Source organism: Symsagittifera roscoffensis, chromosome 8, assembly GCF_963678635.1.
Source record: "Symsagittifera roscoffensis chromosome 8, txSymRosc1.1, whole genome shotgun sequence".
Taxonomy (NCBI): domain Eukaryota; kingdom Metazoa; phylum Xenacoelomorpha; order Acoela; family Convolutidae; genus Symsagittifera; species Symsagittifera roscoffensis.
The window spans coordinates 56,477,261-56,497,594 of record NC_087069.1 but is presented as its reverse complement, the minus strand read 5'-3'; the positions used below and the strand labels follow the sequence as shown (position 1 = coordinate 56,497,594).

General features: G+C 41.2%; 2 protein-coding genes across 2 annotated transcripts in view; one reads left to right on the top strand and one right to left on the bottom strand.

Moving 5' to 3' along the window:
• Window positions 1–2,881: 2,881 nt before the first annotated feature.
• Window positions 2,882–20,334, bottom strand: part of LOC134853390 (serine-rich adhesin for platelets-like) — a gene marked incomplete in the record, with an annotated part of 95,142 nt that continues 77,689 nt past the window's right edge. The window contains 10 exon segments of the mRNA XM_063869382.1: window positions 2,882–3,725; window positions 4,046–5,649; window positions 5,838–6,129; window positions 14,396–15,456; window positions 15,752–15,988; window positions 16,167–16,493; window positions 17,702–17,904; window positions 18,940–19,087; window positions 19,469–19,594; window positions 20,238–20,318. Coding sequence (XP_063725452.1) covers window positions 3,494–3,725; window positions 4,046–5,649; window positions 5,838–6,129; window positions 14,396–15,456; window positions 15,752–15,988; window positions 16,167–16,493; window positions 17,702–17,904; window positions 18,940–19,087; window positions 19,469–19,594; window positions 20,238–20,318 — 4,311 coding nt within the window.
• On the top strand, window positions 7,049–10,595 carry LOC134853177 (uncharacterized). The gene is made up of 5 exons (XM_063869135.1): window positions 7,049–7,275; window positions 7,841–8,049; window positions 8,693–8,854; window positions 9,539–9,676; window positions 10,128–10,595. The coding sequence occupies exons 1-5, from the start codon at window positions 7,173–7,175 to the stop codon at window positions 10,347–10,349; spliced, it is 834 nt and encodes a 277-aa protein (XP_063725205.1). The 5' UTR covers window positions 7,049–7,172; the 3' UTR covers window positions 10,350–10,595.

The window sequence follows — 20,334 nt, the reverse complement described above, 5'->3', positions numbered from 1 at the left end:
AACAAAATTAAATTAATATTTTTTACAATAGGAGATCATCGCTCCAACGGATTAGTTGAAATCTTAGACATACTATTAAAATCAAATTGTTGGCAATGGCCCAAAAATTTCAAAAACTTTACTCTATACGGTGCTATCTCAAAAATTATCTGGAACCTTCGGTCCTTTTATCAATCAAAAATTAAATGCTCCCCATTCGAAATCTATTACCAAACACTATTTGGAAACAACTGGCATCTGGTAAACCTTCCAATGCAAGTTTAGACAAGGCTAAATCCATACTTTGCAAAGAAAAAGCTAGGGATTGGAATGCCGTCGGCAGAGTGGAGGATGGTTATAAGGATACTGAGATCACTAAGAAGAATCAGACATCGCTGGAGAAGGGATATGAATCTGACTACCCATCTCCCTCAAAACCTTCGTCAAAATACCCCTTCAAAGTCCATTCAAAGGTAGAATCCTTCGGAAAACATGGAAGAACATCAATGGAAATCCCTTTTACAAAGAGTTAAACTAAAAAATTAAAAAAAAAACATCTAGCACTACTGTAGAATTATCCGATTGAAAAATTATCAGAAAACTATCTTCCAAAATCGAATTCTTCTAAAATCCGATCTTTGAAAGGCAAAATATCGTTACCAGAGTTTCCTAACCCCGATGTTGTAACAGGTACCAACCTAGAAAACAGGAACCGAAGACCAGATAACGAATAGAATTGGAAACCTCAGACAACAATACCAGAACGAGTGTGTCGAAATCATCAACGAACACTTCTCGAAGACAGCCACCCAGATCTAAGAAGTCGACCACTATTCCAGGTTAATTAGCTTCTGCAGAGTCGATGATTATTCCCTCGGATACTTCCCATATTAGCGATAGGGAATGGATAGCAGGAGGCTTCCCTTCTAGAGACGTGGTTAGGAAACGAATTATTTCCGATAGCCTAAATGATAAAAAACACGATAACATCACTGATAACCCTTGTAATGCAAATGATAACATAAAGGTTGAGAATTTAGATGACAACCCAAACGACTAGCTATCAACTTCACAAGGCCCAATAAGCATCATTCCGGAGGAACCAAGTGACATCCCACAAGAAACAGATCCAACGGACAAAACAATTGCAACAAACGGTGAAGATTCCCCATTAAACCGATATACGAGATAGTTGACTCTTCCGACGAGGCCACCCCCAACCAACAGCCTTCTCTTAATTCCGGTAACGAAGCGCTTCTACGTCGGTCAAGCCGAAACGTGGGCCCGCCAAAATCTGACGCTATAAGATATTTTATAGATGTTATAGATCTATTAGAAGAAACATCTGGCTCAGCCTCTAATCCGATTGTCCTGGATAACAACCGTAATAAACCTCATACTATAACTCACCACAAAACTCTTTTGGACGAGGTGACTAAAGTTTCGGTTTCTTCATTTTCGGACACTCACTCCCCCTTCCTCTACCCGCGAATCCTTTAGAATCGCTATCGACAACTATGACGGAACTACAGCCTTAGACAACGAACTATTTAAAACAGAGCTTGAAAACTTTATGAACTGCCACAAAAAACTGCTAATTCAAAAACTCGTTTTTCTTTCTTCGATATACTCGGTGCTTCTCATTTCGTTAACCGTACACACAAAAAATCATAATTTTCGCTAACTGATTGTTAACTCATATTTCCACAATAACATTCCTTCGGATCAGTGATCGTTATTCACCTTAATGCTCGGCTTATCAGAAATCTTGCAGTAAAAAACTTACCTTGGGGTGCTTAATTTCAGGCACTCAGTTTTTATTTTACAGAATTTAACTTTGTAACTAATGCTTAATTTATAAGTCAGTTTTTACATTTACATCCGTCGGATGTCAGCTATTTGAATTACATTCAGTGCTGAGTTGTTATTGTTTAACCGCATTAATTTTTTTCAATTATTAATTCTAACATTAACTTAGTGCATAAATACGGCGCTTAAACTTTCATATTTCTCTCTTGAAGGGGGAAAAAGGAGCAGTTACTTAGTTAATTAGTTAATTTTGCAATTTAAATTTTTTCTTGCTTTGAGGAATGCTGTGATTCCACTTTTATATCTTATCTAGTTTAGCTAATGACGTATCTAATTGATTTAACCGATCATTTATGTTTGACCTTTACACTTTCATTTTCTCCGGCGGAGAGAATGCTCTGTCCTTTTTAATGTTATAACTTTCAGATTAAGTCACAGATAATTCTAATTTATACAGTTAAAAAGATAAAAGTAACAAAGTAACATTTTATCAAAATCGCCTGTTGAAAAAACATAGACATCATACAGCTGGAAAAGAGTCAATGAACGCAAGGAAACCGAGTTTCAAAGGAAAAAACATGGCTTCAAAAATTTCAAGAATTTTTGATAAAACTAACCCTATTTGAGAAAAAGGATTAAAAGAAAACATTTCTCGCTGGGAAAGCTCAAAATTAGAATCAACTTTCCAATCTAGAAGTCAAATTTCCTGACCTTTAGTTTTTTTGTTCGATTGTCATACCGCGAAAAATCATAATTCAGACCGCGACAGATAAAATTGAGCGTGTACAAATTTCCAGACTTTTCATGAAAAAAAAACTCCTCACGACCTACAAAAGACTCTTCAGTACGTTCAGTGACTGGTAATGATGAAAAGGAAAAAAACATCATTAGTGATCAATCACTTCGTTCATTAACACTACGAAACCAAATGAACGGGTTTCATTTTGAAAACAATAACGACACAGAATTAAGCAGAGTGTATTTGCTTTTTGGACTGCAAGTTAAACCGAACGGGTTTCATTTTGAAAACAATAACGACACAGAATTAAGCAGAGTGTATTTGCTTTTTGGACTGCAAGTTAAACCAAAAGACTGAAACTTCAATAATTAATTAAAGAGACTAGGAATAACTGGATTTAATTACATCAGACAAAGTCAAATACTTCGGAGAACGAAGGAAAAGATTAAGAGACTCTTATTTACTGACATCACAATTTGTGCATTTGAAAGTCTCTTCTACTGCCGATAGATTTTATAGAACAAGTTAAATAAACAAAACTAAAGCGGAATTTGGAAAAAAAACTATTCCATTTTGTCAGTTATTTTAAATCAAACAACCAAGTTTAACTGAACCCATGACACTTTTCCATGAACAATAGCTGCTTTTAATTTGCATTTGCAGTTGTTTATTTGGGCCAGATACGAGGAAATTGAGATAGGGAAGTGTCTAGAACATTGACTGGATCATACTGTGTTGTTGGTTGACTTAACTAACTGCGCAACTCAATGATGGGAGGAAAGAAAGAACAGAGTATAATAACTAATAGAACAGTCACAGATTAGAACAAGGCCAAAGTCAGTCCCTTATTCCCTTTCGTGTTTGTTTGCAGTTGTGCTCTTAGCACCTAAAGCAGTCCCTTCATCTTGACTGCTGCTCTTGTCGGTTTGTTCACACGTGGTGTGAGGCGTTTGCCTACGCAGTAGACTAAGGTTGTTGTTGCTGCTGCTGTTGATGTTGTGGGGTACTCGGAGTGTGATGGTGGGGGTGGGAGTGGTGGGAGGCGTGAATGTTGTTGGCCGAGCTGACTGATATTCTGCCACTGATGCCAGAATTTGAACTGGCACTGACTCCTGCAGCACTGCTGTGGCTGTTGTTGGCCATACTGGTCGCATTCATCGCAAACTGTGCCCTTCTCTCCTGCTCCAAAACCATGAATCTATAAGAACAACGAACTAATTAATTTATCAATTAATAATTACAACAGTTCCATCAAACGGTTTTTAAGCCCTGGCCATACTTCCACTATTCAACCTTAGCCGAAGAGGGGCTGGAACCCACGACGTTAATAGAAAAAGCGAGGTACATATCTTAAACTATACCCTTTTTGAAAGCAAAAAGGACTTCCGTTACTAAACTTAAGGTTCACTAATCTTACAATCTTACTGTTGTATCTGGAGGAGAGGGTATTGTTCACTGGACATCTTATGTGGGATGTTTATTTAGCAGAACAAAAAGTAAGAAGAGTGAGTGGTTCACCTTCTCAGTTCGTGTTCGTGTGCCATCTGTGCACTGTACTGCGAGTGGGCGCCACTGGTCAGAGCGGAGAGATAGTCCTCTGCAGGCAGGTAACCCCCCACACCCATCCCCGCCATCCTACCAATACCACCACTCTGCTGCTGTTGTTGACTATTGGCAGCAGCAGCAGCCGCCGCCATCAGTTGCTGCTGTTGTTGACTGGACAGAAGACCAGCAGCAGCAGATGATGATGAGGCACCCGCAGCAGCACCGCCTGGAATCAGTCCAGCTAAGGCCGCCGCCTGTGCCTGCAACTCTCTCTCCCTACTACCGATAAAGGCACTTTGATTCGCCGCCAGTGAGAAGGGATAATTGCTGCTCTGCTGATTCTGCGAGTTCCCTCCTCCCATGGCCGCTGCGAAGAGAGCATGGGATTGGGAAGAGCCTCCGCCTGGGGGGACACCTCCTCCGCCACTTCCAAAATGCTGTAGTCCCAGCAGCGCCGCCAGTTGAGCCTGATCTGCGCCTGATGCTGCGGCGGCTGCTGCAGCTGCGGCCACATTCGGGTTCATTCCAGCTCCACCCGCTCCTTGCAACGCTGCGGCTGCATGATGCGACATTGCACTTGCATTGAACGGCGACATGCCTCCTAAGGCTGCCTGGGCTGCGGCTTGAGCGACTGCCAACTGCTGATGCATATGTAAGTGTAGGTGTGAGTGCTGATGATGTTGCTGTTGTGGCGGAGTTGGCTGGTGTCCCGCTGCGACTGCCGCCGCTGAATTCAACTGCTGCGCCAGTCTCGTCTGGTTTGTGAGGTGGTCGTGCAGTCTCTGTTCTTCCTGGATATGACGTAACATCAAAGCTGGATCTATGTTGTGCATGGATCCCTGCTGAGACGGATGATTCGCTCCCAGAGCAGAAGCGGCCGCTGCAGCAGACTGGAGAGCACCTGGGGTAAGGGCACCTGGACTACTCATCAGATTCTGGTGAGCCAGCAATGCAGCTGCCAATGCGTGTTCGTTTTGTTGCAACTGTTGAAGAGCCATAGCAGTGCTAGTGGGTATGGAACCACCCTGGCCTCCCGCTGGACTGTGACCCACTCCAGCACCATGTTGCAAGTTGGCGGAGTCCTTAAGTCTGGCAAATAATTCCGCGTTCAGCCTTATGTCTCCTCGCAACTGGCGCTCCGCTATCTCTTCTGGGGTCCAACCTGGATTCCCACTGGAGGACGAGGACGTCGGTACCATTGGGTGATGTCTTTGTTGGTGTAATGAAGAAATCGGCGACGCCAGGTGTTGGAGGGGCAATGTTGACGCGTGGGATCCGCGCAGACTCAAAGGGGTCCGAGGAGCATTCATCATTGCGGCATGTGTGGACGCCACCCCAGGGTAGGCTAGGTTCGTATTCACAGTGACTCCTCCGGTTGAAGCTGCTCCTGGCGATGTGGATGCCCCATTGATTGGTGTGACTGGGGTTTGGAGGGGAAAGGTACCTGACTGTGCTGCGGACGTCTGCAGGGAGGAGGGGTTGCTTGTCACTCGCACAGACTCAGACGGGTGTCCGGCCGAATGAATGAGCTCTCGAGACGACGTCGGGGGCACTCTTGTAGCATCACTCGTGCAAGTCTAGATAAAACGACAAACTATGAGCAAACTCACTAAAGTTTGTTTAAGCAGACTATAAAAGTGCTCTAAACGTTTATTTCACTGATAGAAAGAGTAGCCAATAAACTAAGAATCGAAAAGCTTCCAGAAAAGAGAACAGAGATGCACTGTTTTTGCCCCAAGTAACCGATGAATGATCTGAGTGTGACCTTTTCTCTCTTGATGTGTTGTGGCTGTGTGGTGGTGGTGGTGCTGTTCTGCTTGGAAGAAGATGTTGAGCTGGGGATGGAAGTGGCGTGGAATGAGGAGCCCCCACTGATGGGCACACACCTCACATCCGTCCTCGCACAGCTGTTCACTTGCCCCACACAACTACTACTGTTGTGATCATGGGGAAAGGCATAGGTTTCTGCCACTGTTGCTGTTGTGGCATGGACGGATCTGCTGCTGGATGTGGTCGCTGGTGTCTTTCGTCTCCAGTTGCGAACCAGTTTGAACACTCTAAAACACAAAAAAATCATCGAACCAGTTTGAACACTCTAAAACACAACAATATCATCATACTAAATTACACTTGTTCGTAGCATTAGGTCATACTACATCAAACAATAATTTTCAAAAAGTAACGCAATCTTTTCTAGACTGTGTGTTCAAATAGCAAGCTATCTTCTCCTAGATTCATTCCACGGTTGGAAAAAAAAACGTTTATAATAGAAAAAAACTCCATTTGCTTTCTTAACTTTCCATAAGGAATTCTCGTTGTTGAGAAATGACTTTCCAATCCAGCTGATTTGGATACGAGAGCCAATAGCAACGCTGTTTCATAACTCGACCTCTTTCCATTCTGATAACCCTATTGCCGCGGTTCAAGTCAGACCAGGGGCGGACACCCCGCTCCTCAGGGAGTCGACCCCCTACCGACCCAAAGGGTCCCCTCCCCTCTTTGTACTACTTAAGTCCATAGACAATTGAACTGGTGAACAATCAGCAAAAACAGTATGGGAAAAGATGACAAGAACAAGCAAAGGGCTTCTCTAAACCAAATCAATCGCAGCACAGCTGATGTGTGCATTCTGTTCTACTCTTTTCAACTGGTAGAAGAGCTTACCAACAAAGTAATGCAGCTTAGATTAAACGTTTGACTACACGGCGAAACTACGATCACCACACAACAACTACGCACGTTATTACATCACAGACCACATACTAATACAACTAAAAACATCAAATACAGTGACAGTTTTTACTATAGTCAACGGTTACATACATTCTGGCCAGCATTATCACAAAAAGACAACGCATCGAAACCCTTGGTGTCCAATTAAACAATTAATTGAAAATAGTGTTTTATTTATTTTTATTAGCATTAGTATTTTTGGGAACAAACTGGAAAACATATGCTTATGAAGGAAATTAGTTTTTGATGGATTTTGGATTTTAATTGAAATGAAAGTTTAAATGGACGGATGGAGATGATTGGATAGGAGAAAGACGGTTGATTAGCAGAACAAGAACAAGACAGAAGTGAAGAGAAGAGCGCAGGTATGCCGCACACTGGCAACATTTCGTGTGTGGTGTGGGGACGCAAGGGGTATGGGAAGACGACTCTGAGAGAGAACTTGGCCGCCCTCTTCTGCGAACACTCAGGTCAGTCAGTCAGGAGGAGAGAGAGAGAGGACCACAGTGTGTTAGAATCACAGAGTACCCCTCTTTTAGATTATGGGGGCATACATTTTAATGCTCCCAATTAATGTACCACAAGGTATGGGTTAAACTATTCATTCCATCCCATGCAGCCACCTGGAAAAAGAGAGTCTCCTCCATTCACAGCGTTTTAACTATTTCTGATGTGGAAAAGGCAGAGATGGACTCAAGAGTGGTTAGAGTATCCAGCGCACAACCTGTTACACACTCCTGGCCACCAGTCTGAAAGGCAGAAGAAACACTCGCAACTACTCTTCTCAATTACATCTATTTGTTATACCAATTACGGTTAAAAAGGTGCTTTGAGATGATATCAGCAGGCACAATCTTCAGCTTGTTCTGAGGTGGTTAAAATCGCCTGAATCTCCCTGGATCATAGTTACCTTCAGTTCGTTCGGCTCAGTTCTGCTTCTGTGAGGTTTCTAGTGAGGTGTGTGTGTGTGTGTGTGTGTGTGTGTGTGTGTGTGTGTGTGTGTGTTTTCTTCTCTTTCTCCTTCTGACACTTTAGGGGCTGAGCACCAGAAGAGGAGAGACAACAGTGGCAGTGGCCATGGGGGAGGAAAGGGGGGACAGAAGAAGAAGCAGAAGAGTCTGCTGGACAAGCCCAGACCCAACATGAAGAGTGTGGTGAGTGTGACCAGCAGGGCCTGGTTCGGACTCACAGCCGACACTGTCAGCTCACTCGCCAACTCCTACCCAATCAGAGTGGAGCTCAAGGTACACCCACCCCCCCCCCCCCCCACACACACACACACACACACACACACACACAAACAGAACAGTGTGGCCATGGATATGAAATCCTCAGACCAGTCTCAATTTCCGTCTGAGATAGAGAGAGAGACTTGCATTTGGTGCAGTAGACGTGACCATACTGCTTCTTCTCTTTGTTTAATGCTACATGCACCAATTAACCAAAAAAAGTGAAAAGAACAACCGCTCAGGATGTTTGTCCGCCCAATTATAACTTAAGCAAAGAGAACTTGTTTTGGGTGAACTGTGTGTCATATTAATCCCCTATAAGTCTTGATTCAGATTGCAAAAAAAAACATCAAAAAACTTCTCCATTTTTGAGATACGGTACAAGAAAATGAAACTCAAATTTCTCTCGATTTTCATAGCATTATCTTTCATTCTTGCAGTTGTTTGTTTTTGCGAACAATATCTTTAACACAAAAAAGAAAATGTTTGAAATTTTTGGTTTTTGATCATGAAAACTTCTCCCTAAATGACTGTGGTGGCAAACTTGTGACTTGTGGGTTACATGTACAGCAAGCAGCAATTGTGATTTGCAGCCTTTGTTTTTGTGTGACTAAGTCCATGTATGTGAGTGTATGTTTGATTGTGTGTGTGTGTGTAGGAGATGGGGTGTTCGTGGTACAGTCTGGAGAGCGAGTACTACTTGGGCCAGTTGAGGAGTGCTGGAGTGATCATGTATGTGATAGACAGCACTGCCAGGTGGGAAATACACGAGGAGAGGCCACTGTTCGAGAGGTTCCTCCACGAGATATACGGACAGGGGGTGAGTAGGAAGAGACCAGCTGACACACATCACAACACAACCAAAAACGAACAGCGCTGAGCAAGAAACAATAACAATTACATGATCTTCGTTTGAACAAAGTGGAAAAGTCCATCATATACTACCTTAAAAAAAGAAACATGACAGATCTGCTTCCCCACTACTACTACTTCTACTTTGGATTTGAGGCCTAAAGTATTCAGGTCTCGTTTAACACAATCGATCCAGACTTTTTTAGGCCTTCCTGCAAGTCTTTTCCTGGAACTGCTTCCCCCCGACGAGGCAAAATGAAACAGCACACAGCAGACCACAAAAGTCACAATTCCAAGTAGACAGATAGATTAGAGTCATACTTGCAATCACTATCTATCTCATGAACTATGAGTAACGTCATCCAAACAGCTAGTTTCAGGCCACATTTTATAGACCCCACCCCGCCATAGCCTGCGTCTCATTAGAAAAAGAGGCAGCAGACAGACAGTTAAGGTTATGATAGATTGAAAACCTCAGGTGAACAACTCAGTTGTTGGAACATCTTTTCAAACAGTCTACTAGATCCTTGCGGCGGTTATTCTCTCGGAGTAACAGTTTATGTGTGTGGGTATGTTTACATGTATGTGCAGTATGTGAGTGATTATAATACATGAAAGTAGTGTGCATGTGTGTGTGTGTGTGTGTGTGTAGATGGGTCCCCCTCTGTGTGTGGTCTTCACCAAGTGTGACTGTGAGGGGGCGGAGAGTGAGTGGATGGAGGAGGCCATGGGACTGACGGAGAGGAGTTGGACTTGCTGGCCAAACATACCCGACTACAGACTACTCAAGGCAACACCACACTTTCACAATTCCCAATTTCATCTCTTCTCTCAGCCACACTAACGCAGTCAATCTAAACCGGTCGAAACCATTGAAAACATTTTGTTGCCAAAACAAAAACTAAAATGGAAATTACACAAAATCATGGAATTCAGTTATCCAAAGAGGTTAAATTAGATGATTTAAGAAATGCGGGAACAAATCAAACAAAAACAAGCAGACAGACGAGATAGTCCGCTAAAAGAGAACTTCAACAGCCTCTCCAAACATGGGCGTGAACTCTAGACTAAATAGGCTAAAATAGTCATAGGATTTAAACTCCATGTGAACCAAGATACCAAATGCTACACTGATTCTTAAACAAGTTGTTGGCCTGAAAAAAGTCTTTATTCGGCAAATCACAAGTGCAATTAAATAAACTGTGGGATGTTTTGCAGGATAAGTGAGTGTGTGTGTGTAGGTGCAATCGGAGGACAGAATCTCGGACGACATCCACACGCCCACGACAGCAGTGTGCAAGAAGGCTTACGACATGCGGAACACGATGGCCACCATCCTCATCCTCGCCCAGAACAACGCCCCCCTCTCCACCACTACAGGGACGGGGACAGGGGGCACGGATGAACACGCGAGCAGCACCACATACACACACAGTCCCGCACACAGACAACAACAACAATAAACACGACAGTAGAAGATACAGAACAAACACAGAAGCCAAACTGAGAAGACAAAAAATAAACAAGCTCTAATCGCTCAAACTGGAAAACAAAACAAATATTGTTAGAAAATCATCTTTTTCTACTCCACGTGGAAAACAGCAGAGCTTCCGTTTACGAAAAAACAAATGATATTTTATTATGCAACTTCTAAATAAACAAATGACATCATCTTCCCAAAAAAAAATTTACTCAATCTGCAAGTCCAAGTTCGGAATCAAATCTATCGCGAAATATTTTTCCAGTCAATGATTCAAGTTAAAAAATCTATCCGGAAAACGTATAACTACAAGCACTGTTAGAAAAGGTTAACAAATTAGTCTAGATTTTTTTTTGCCATTTACGATATTTTTGCAGCCAACAACCCCTTAAATAGACCATCGATTTCAATGTCAACAAATCTTTATGCCCGAATGTTCGACAGAAGCAACATACATGAGGTAAAATAATCGAGGATTAGAAAAAATTCGAACAGTTATTGGTCAATAACCAGCCATTTAACCACGCGACCACGAGAGCTTTGAATGCGTCGGTTATGAAAGCGCAAAACACCTCAAATACCAGCCGCGTGCACCACTTGCAACGCAAAAACTGAAAGAAAAACAGAGAAAATTGAAACTATCTCAAGTTTGTTCAATTAACAGCAAAAACACATCTTTAAAAAAAAACACTGGCAACAAGTTGACCTTAACCTGTTCAGAAGACAAACAATTAAATCACGCACAAATATGAAAAAGTCCAGAAAATCATTATTTTTATGATTTATGTTGCAAGACGATTATGTTTAAATAGCAAGAAATTTTAGGTCATTTCACAGGAGCCCATACGTAACAGCTCAGAAAAAAACAATTCAAGTGAAAAAAATAAATAAATCAAACCAATTCTTAAATCGAAAATGTTTAACTCTCCTAAAATACATTTTAAATAATTCAAAATTCAAAACACAATAAGCATAATAACACAAAAAAAATCATCTTATTTTAAGAAGTTATGAAGAGGGAAACAAAAACATATTTTCATTTCCGAGAATACGAACTCCTTTTATGCAAAAACAAATTTACGAATAGTACATCTGAACAAAACTTTCACAAAAATAAAGTGATTATAAACTTAGAAAAACACAAAAAACAGGGCACATCCTCGAACAATTCATAAAACAAATAATCAACCCGAAAACGCAATAAAAAGAAATAAAAAGAAAGAAAATTATTTCTCCAAATCATTTCAAAGCAAGAAGTTTCAACAAAAAATAACAGCGAAGATTTTACTAGCACCTTACTTAATGAAAAGAGTCTCGGAAAGGACAGACAACATCCTTATGTCCACTTGACAGTCTGCCAGTAGTCTGTCCACTTTTACAGTTTCCTATGATTCTTCATTATGGATTGAAAACATTTTGGAGAAAAAAACTATGTTCTTTCATACTTATTTTGCAAACATAAAGGACTCAAGAAAACTAGCATTTGACAGAAGCACTGCCAGGCAGATCTGTATTGAGCTCTCAACACCTACAAGGATTGAGCCCGAGTTGAAGTGAAACAACACGGTTTGCCTGGTTAAACAAATAACAAGCAGGCAGATTTCTAAAATAAAAAAATTAACACACTACGCTGCTCGCTAATATAAACAAGCCAACAGACAGTTGGAAAAGAATCAATGATCGCAAGTAAAAAGAAAAAATACGGACTTATTTTTTGAAAAGATCTTTCGAATTCCGAAGAAAAAAATTAATGGCCACTTTTTTGATAAAATAAACCCAATTTGAGAGAACTGGATCAATAAATAAAATTATTTTGCTGGAAAATTCGATAAATAAACTCCAATTTCGAAACTAGAAGTCGATCACGTTTTTCATGACTTTTAAACTTTTGCTGTTCGATAGTAGAGTTTGCTTCGTAAACACTAACTCTGCATTGTAACAAATGGCAATGCATAAAGCCATATTACATATATATTATGCATTTCAAAAAAATGCAATATATTGAGTTAGAACAACTCTGAAATCGAGTTTTCAATGTTATGTTGTTTGAAACAAATCACTTTTTTCGGTTCATTTGAATTAAAAATGCATCAACTGTGTTATTTTATTACAATTCGAATATCAAAGCACATGCTATTTTAAATAATTCAAAATTCAAAACACAATAAGCATAATAACACAAAAAAAATCATCTTATTTTAAGAAGTTATGAAGAGGGAAACAAAAACCTATTTTCATTTCCGAGAATACGAACTCCTTTTATGCAAAAACAAATTTAGGAATAGTACAACTGAACAAAACTTTCACAAAAATAAAGTGATTATAAACTTAGAAAAAACCCAAAAAACAGGGCACATCCTCGAACAATTCATAAAACAAATAATTAACCCGAAAACGCAATAAAAAGAAATAAAATTATTTCTCCAAATCATTTCAAAGCAAAAGTTTCAACAAAAAATAACAGCGAAGAATTTACTATCACCTTACTTAATGAAAAGAGTCTCGGAAAGGACAGACAACATCCTTATGTCCACTTGACAGTCTGCCAGTAGTCTGTCCACTTTTACAGTTTCCTATGATTCTTCATTATGGATTGAAAACATTTTGGAGAAAAAAACTATGTTCATTCATACTTATTTTGCAAACAAAGGACTCAAGAAAAGTAGCATTTGACAGAAGCACTGCCAGGCAGATCTGTATTGAGCTCTCAACACCTACAAGGATTGAGCCCGAGTTGAAGTGAAACTCAACACGGTTTGCCTGATTAAACAAATAACAAGCAGGCAGATTTCTAAAATGAAAAAAATTCTAAAAGTACCAAAATTCGGTGTTTTTTGTTCACGAAGAAGCTTTTTGAGACATTTAGGCAGAGAGACGTTTACTGCACAACCACAATTTGGATGGTAGCACAAATTCAAAATTAAGCAGCGAGAAAAAATGTCTGGAAAACATCAATTTACTCTAATGCGGAAATTAGTAACTTGGTTTCAAACTCAAAACAGCTAATTTGACCATACTTTCGAACTATTTCGGAATTTTTTTTCTTCGAAATCGAATATTTAAAAACAATGAACGGTGCCTTTGAACGATACATTAGCGAGCAGCGTACGAAAAGAAGGTTCGTACTAACACACTACGCTGCTCGCTAATGTAAACAAGCCAACAGACAGTTGGAAAAGAATCAATGAACGCAAGTACAAAGAAAAAATACGGACTTATTTTTTGAAAAGATCTTTCGAATTCCGAAGAAAAAAATTGATGGCCACTTTTTTGATAAAATAAACCCAATTTGAGAGAACTGGATCAACAAATAAAATTATTTTGCTGGAAAATTCGATAAATAAACTCCAATTTCGAAACTAGAAGTCGATCACGTTTTTCATGACTTTTAAACTTTTGCTGTTCGATAGTGGAGTTTGCTTCGTAAACACTAACTCTGCATTGTAACAAATGGCAATGCATAAAGCCATATTACGTATAAATTATGCATTTCAAAAAAATGCAATATATTGAGTTAGAACAACTCTGAAATCGAGTTTTCAATGTTATGTTGTTTGAAACAAATCACTTTTTTCGGTTCATTTGAATTAAAAATGCATCAACTTTGTTATTTTATTACAATTCGAATATCAAAGCACATGCTATGAAAAAGCTGTAAAGGTGCCCCAAAAGTGGCACCAATATTTGCGACTTAGGTTGGAAAAAAGAAAGTTTGTACTAATACACTCGCTTCGCAAGTGTAAACAAAGAAAATGAACTAAACTTAAAAAGAAATCAAAAGTCAAACGGCAAAAAAAAAGTATTTTTGAGCCTGAACAAATACCCCATTATTGCAGTCGAAATCGAGCACGCTGTGGTAGACATGAAGCTAGAAACCATGTGAGCTAGCCCTCACACATTATCACTGCCATGGCAGGGGATCGAATACACGATCAGACTCTCTAAAAGTTTCGTTATGCTAGGTACTTTGTTCACGGACCTTGAATAACTTATACATTCAGTAAAACAGAACTTGTGTGGACTACGCACCGTTTGTGTGGAGACTGTTCAGTCACGTGTCTCGTAGGAACTATTTGCACTTCCTCATTGCACTGCAGGGGTGTTGGGGAGGGGGGAGGGGTGAGGCCACTCCGTCCCACTATCACCACACCCATCTTCGTCGAACCCCCACCCATCTCCATCATCGACATCAAGTCATCTTTACACTCCAATTTGACCTCTTGTGGGGGCATTTTAATCTTAGATTCTAAGACATGAGTTGAAGACGGGAGCTGCAGACTGCTCGGCACTTGCGGCCTTAATGAACAACTATCTCTCGGCTCCACTTTTATATTGGCTCCTTGTAAAGCCAATACTGTCGGCTCTGTGCCAGTACTATTTGTACTTGCAGATTGCGACCATGTCAACAGAGTCTCGGATGATGAGAATTGAGCAGACAAATCTGAACAAGGAACTCCAGCAGACGGTAAATGTTGTCTAGCTTGTTCTGCTGCGGCTGTTGCCAGAACTAATTCTGACGTGGGCGCAAATACCGGCGGGAACTGGCCGCCAAATGCCTCCAGTCTCGCTTCCTCTTCCTCCTCTGCGGGAGTCTGATCTTCTATAATGCCAGTAGACAAGGAATTCTGCCTGCTGCAAATATGGGCGGTGGTGCGCATCGCGAGGAGTCCTGGTTCTATCTTTACGTCGGCAGCCAGAGACTGCAGTTCGGATTTGGTAATGACTGCGGCTACTTCTGTCGCAGTGGATGATGCTGAGGTTGTTGTTGGCATGACTGTTGCGGTGTCTGATGAACTTTTGCTTCTCCCTGCAGATGACGATGTGTCGTTTGCACTGCTGACTGTTGTTGATGTGGTTAAATGCGTGTCCGAGTTCACCTGCTGTTGTTGTTGTTGTTGTGGCGCATCGATCTGCATGGGCTCTGGTCTTGTGGTGGCATCTTCTGCATCGGCGCTGTCGTGTGTGGAGTGTTTTGTTTGTCTGCCTGTCGAGGAAGAAGAGGATGTCGATGAGGAGGAGGACTGTGTCTCTGTGTTGCTGTTCTCTGTTGTGCTGCTCGGAGTGTCCGACCGACTACTCGCTGCACTCTCCTGAAACGCAACACAAACACACATCAACATACACACACACAGCAGCCTTCATCTTTTAGACTGTGGCAAATACTGATTTATCGTACTCTTCATCTTTTTGCGCACTCTCTTTAACTTAATTCATTGAGCATTGCTGAATCTTAACTCTGCTTCTATCTGTCATTATACCAGCTTGTTCGTGCAGTATTCACTCAGGATGGAAGGGAAGGGGTCTACATAGGAGCTGCCCGGCTAGTTGTTCACGCAGATCAGAACAGAATCGCGCAGATGCTCTTTTGCTGATTATTTAACTCACCCTGTGTTTGGCCCGCTTGCTGCCCCCACTCCCACTCCCACTGTGAACTGTCTGCTGCTGCTGTGCTTCTGTTGAAGACGAAGAAGAAGAATGAGACAGTGTCAATGTACTCTCCACACTATTTCTGCTCTTCCTCTTCTTCTTCTTGCCACTAATACCACTTGTACTTACAGTACTATTGCCACTGTGCTGCTGCTGCTGCTGTTCCACTGATGGACTCAGCGCTGGAGAATACACCTACACACCAGAAGGGAAAATTAATCATATTCAAACTTCCTCGTCCTTCCTTCCTTACTTCCTTCCTAGCCTAGCCTAGCCTAGCCTAGCCTAGCCTAGCCTAGCCTAGCTGGCTACTTTAAGTCAATTGATATAATGAAGAAAGGAAGCAGTGAGTCACTATTTTCTTCTCTCTTACCCCATTAGTTCTCTCAAATGATCCCCCCATCCCCACGTCTGCAGGCAGCGAACAAGCACTGGATGCCCTGCTGCCGCTGCTTAAGCTCACATCACCCCCTCCTCCCTTGCCTCCAGCAGCGCTCTCGGCAGCAGTAGAAGCAGTAGCGGGGGTAGCTGTGGCCGCGGTTGACTTGACTGGTTTGAACAGATATTGCGAGGAGTTAGTCAATTGTGACGAAGACGATGCTGCGGATGTTTGTGGGACCATGTTTGTGTTGTTATTACTATTATTATTACCACCAGTAGGTACTGGTGTCTCCGCTGTCTTCGGCAATCTTCCGTACTTCTGAAACGAATTCATAACATCACCTTAAAAATTACTGTCGACCACAGAAAGCACTTGAAAAGCTTGCAACTTTTGCATTTTGACATGTTGTTCTATGTAACATCTGATTAAATACTCAACAATGAGTTGAGTTGGTCGAACTTAGTTTTTTTTAAGGCAAGGCAAAACTATTCGGAGAACCTGATATAGCCTGAAAAAGTCATCCCAATATAGCGTTGAAACACAGAGGCGAAGCTGCGCTTCACAAACACTTGCGAAAACACGACCAAAAGGCAGCTCTATCAAGTGAAATAAGAAAAGGCTGAAATCAGCATCGAATTAGCAAAAACTCGGATACTGGTAGGATTCGAATCTTCGACCTACTGCAATCGAGAGATTTTGAGTCTCACACACTATCCACGCAACCTCAACAACCGACAAATACTAGTCACGAATAGAGCAGCTACATATGCTAATGAATTGCCGATGCAGTTCAGCAAAAGTGGCACCAAATATAAATTGGCTGAGCTTTGCAGCTAATAATTTGGAATATAACAAACTGAAGGCATCCACACTAACTTTGCATGTAACAAATCGCAAAGCATAAAGCCAAATTATGTACTTATTATGCATTTCAAAAAATTGCGAGATAAATTGAGAAATTTAGAAAATTTCCAAAATCGAGTTTTTCACTTTTTTCGGTTCATTCGATGAACCAAAACTGCATCAACTGTGTTAACATATTACTATTCGAATGTCAAAGCACATGCTATGAAAAAGCTGTAATCGTGCCCCAAAAGTGGCACCAATATTTGCGACTTAGGTTGGAAAAAAAGAAGGTTCGTATTAATACACTCGCTTCGCAAGTGTAAAAGAAAACAACGAAGCAATGGCAAAAAAAGTAAATGATTCTCCAAAATAACCATCACGAATATCGCTCATTGTTACGTAGTTGCCAAATATTGTTTTTTTTGCCCAACATTTGAAGTATCGAAGACTTTTAACCATCGAACACTCTTATTTGTTCTTGAACTCATTTCGTATCGAAAGGTTCGGACGGGTATTTTGACCTGACCTAATAAGCCTGACTTTGTCAAAAATTTGAATGCGTTGGGAAATTAGCTCCTGATGAAGAGTAACTTGGTGCTGCTTGCCCAGTCTGCTGCTATTAATGGTGTGTGTGTGTGTGTGTGTATGCGTGTGTGTGTAGCATAGAGTGGAAGACTGACCTGGTAGTCTAGTCTGCACTCGAAGCAGAGCAGAGTGCGATGGGGATGGGAGCCCCAGTGGAGGAATGACTTGGAGGCAGTGGTGCCACAGTGTCTGCACTGGGTGCCTCCATTGCTGTCCAGACTGCTGCTGCTGTTTTCAGTGACAGTGTTGCTATCCCCATCCGACTCCACGTCAGTGCCACCGCCACTACTCCCCACTTCTACAAAACAGTCCACTTATGCGTGTCACTCAACAAAAGACGGAAACGCGGGAAAAAGAAAAAAAACTTGAACAAACAGTAAAACCGAAATCCAACCAAAACATTTCAAAACAGTTGGAAAAATGTCAATGAACACAAACAAACAAAAAAAATCAATTTTTGATTTAAGCAAAAAGATATATGCACTAAAAGCTCTTTCAAAAAACAATTTATGGTTGACACTTTTTTCGATAAAATCAATTCAATTTTAGAAAACTGGATCAATAGGGCAAGTTTTTAAACCACTAGAAAATCTGAAAATTAAAACTAACTACCCCAAATTAGAAGTAGATCACATTTTTCGCGATCTTTACACTCTTGCTGTTCGATTGTGGAGTTTGCCTTCTTTTAAACTAAGGAAATGAAGTGAATTTAAAAATAAATCAAAACTCAGCCCGCGAAAAATCAAATTTGAAGAAAATACACAAAAATCATCACGACCTTTATAAAAATCTTCACTACTTTCATCAACTCTTAAAATGTCAATCCAATCACGACTAAAAACGGCTTTGATAATCTATGTCGCCCGACTCATTATGGTGAGCAATTGTGCCAGGAGAAGAAATTGAAATAGTCGGAATACTAAGTTCGTCCCCACTTTCACTTCGTGGTCCGAATTAAAAATACCAGCTGCTAAATAAATTTCTCACAAAAATTGCGTTTGCCAAAGGATAATTGCACTACACACAAAAGAGTATACTTAATGACACTTACTCAGCGTAAACGGAATTTAAACAGCCAACGTTCCGGTTCAAAGGGACAGACACACCCCAACCCCCTCCCCTCCCCTTCCACCTCCAACTGGAAAAAAAATTCTTAATGCTTCTGTTTACAACTTCCATTTTCACTAATTGGCCTTTGATGATATCTGTCTGCGTCTGCGTTGCAAGGCATATCCGATCCCCCAAGTGTTCATGAAAACATGAGAAAATAGCCTTACAAGATACTTTTGGCTGAGCAAGAAAACATTGGAGTGAGGAGAGGAGGACTACGTACGATTGGAGATGATCTTGGATATCCTGGCCACTCCGCTGTTGCCGCCTGCAGTGGCTGTGGCAGCAGAGTTCTTCTTCTGCTTACCACTGAAGGGCTTCGTGCCAGCTGTGGTAGTGCCACTGCCCCCCTTCGAACCACTGCCACTTCCCTGCAACAAACACACCAACATACTCAAGCAGTGCTTCCCAATAATATTGGCAATAATATAAAACATTGAGCTTTCACCCATTGCACACATGCCCTCGCAAACTTTTCATACTTTCCAAAACTCTTCCAGAGGCTGGATTGATAGCAAAACCGGAGTTTAAAAACCAAGGAAAAAAACGCAGAACTAACCAAACGGATTTGCACAACAGACCTCCAGATTATGTGTAAATTCCTTTAACAGAGCGGATAGAAAATGCCACCAAATAAATCGAAAATATAGTCGCAATTACAAACGTGCCCAGTGGAAAAAACTCAATAACGAAAACGTGTTATTAACAAAAAAATGAAAGATTTGCGAAAGCGGAAAGTCTTTTGTCCTCACCTTTGAGTGGTTTGAGGATGAGGATGAGGACGAAGAGGAGGTGCCCCCCCTCGTGGCTGCCCCCAGGGAGGAGGTCTGGGCGCCTGGCGTCTTCTTCCACACGTAGTAAAACTCCACCAGCTCCGCCTACACACAAACACACACCCACTCAGAGAACACATTACAAGCAACTACACATTACAGTTTCTATCTCAAACTGCTGGGCAAGTTCATCTGGTGGACAATAATTATATCTCACCATGCTAATTGACGTGCTCATTCTATCCCACAGAAAGCAATTTGTGCTCGCTATGCTTGAACAATTACTTTCCGACCACTTAACGAAAAAGGACGGAACTGAGTTTCTGTCCTATGTTATTAACTCACAGAACGTTTTTATAGGATCAAGCCCTATTTGTTGTGATTCCCAAGAAAATATACATATTTTACAGAACTGAGCTAGTCTTTTTCCATGTTCAAGACTAACTTGGAGGAATGAATGACAAAAAGAGCGACCTTGTTATCCAATTCTACAGCACGTTGACGTGATTTTAAGCTAGAATCAACTCATTCTAGCAGATTATTGTCCAACTCTATCCCTCTCACCGACAAAAAAAGTTTTTTTTTTGTTTTAGCTTATTTTCCAATTGGTTTACTTGTACTAATGAAGCGGTTGAAATTATCTGTGGTACTTTCTCAGTAATCTACTTTTTCTGGGGATCAACAACTTCGGGTAGTGGTTGTTCATTCACGTCCGACTCATCTGAATATGTGATGGCAGTTGACTTACAGTAGTCCTGTGAGGCAGGTAGTCTGTGCGGATGGTGTTGAAGTTCTTGCCCACCTGGCGTAGTCCCTTCACAAACACCTTCTAAACACACACATTC

Coding starts and splice junctions, on each gene's coding strand:
- LOC134853177 (XM_063869135.1), top strand. CDS start 7,173: ATGCCGCACACTGGCAACATTTCGTGTGTGGTGTGGGGACGCAAGGGG. Junction 7,276..7,840: donor CCTCTTCTGCGAACACTCAG/GTCAGTCAGTCA, acceptor CTGACACTTTAG/GGGCTGAGCACCAGAAGAGG. Junction 8,855..9,538: donor ACGAGATATACGGACAGGGG/GTGAGTAGGAAG, acceptor GTGTGTGTGTAG/ATGGGTCCCCCTCTGTGTGT.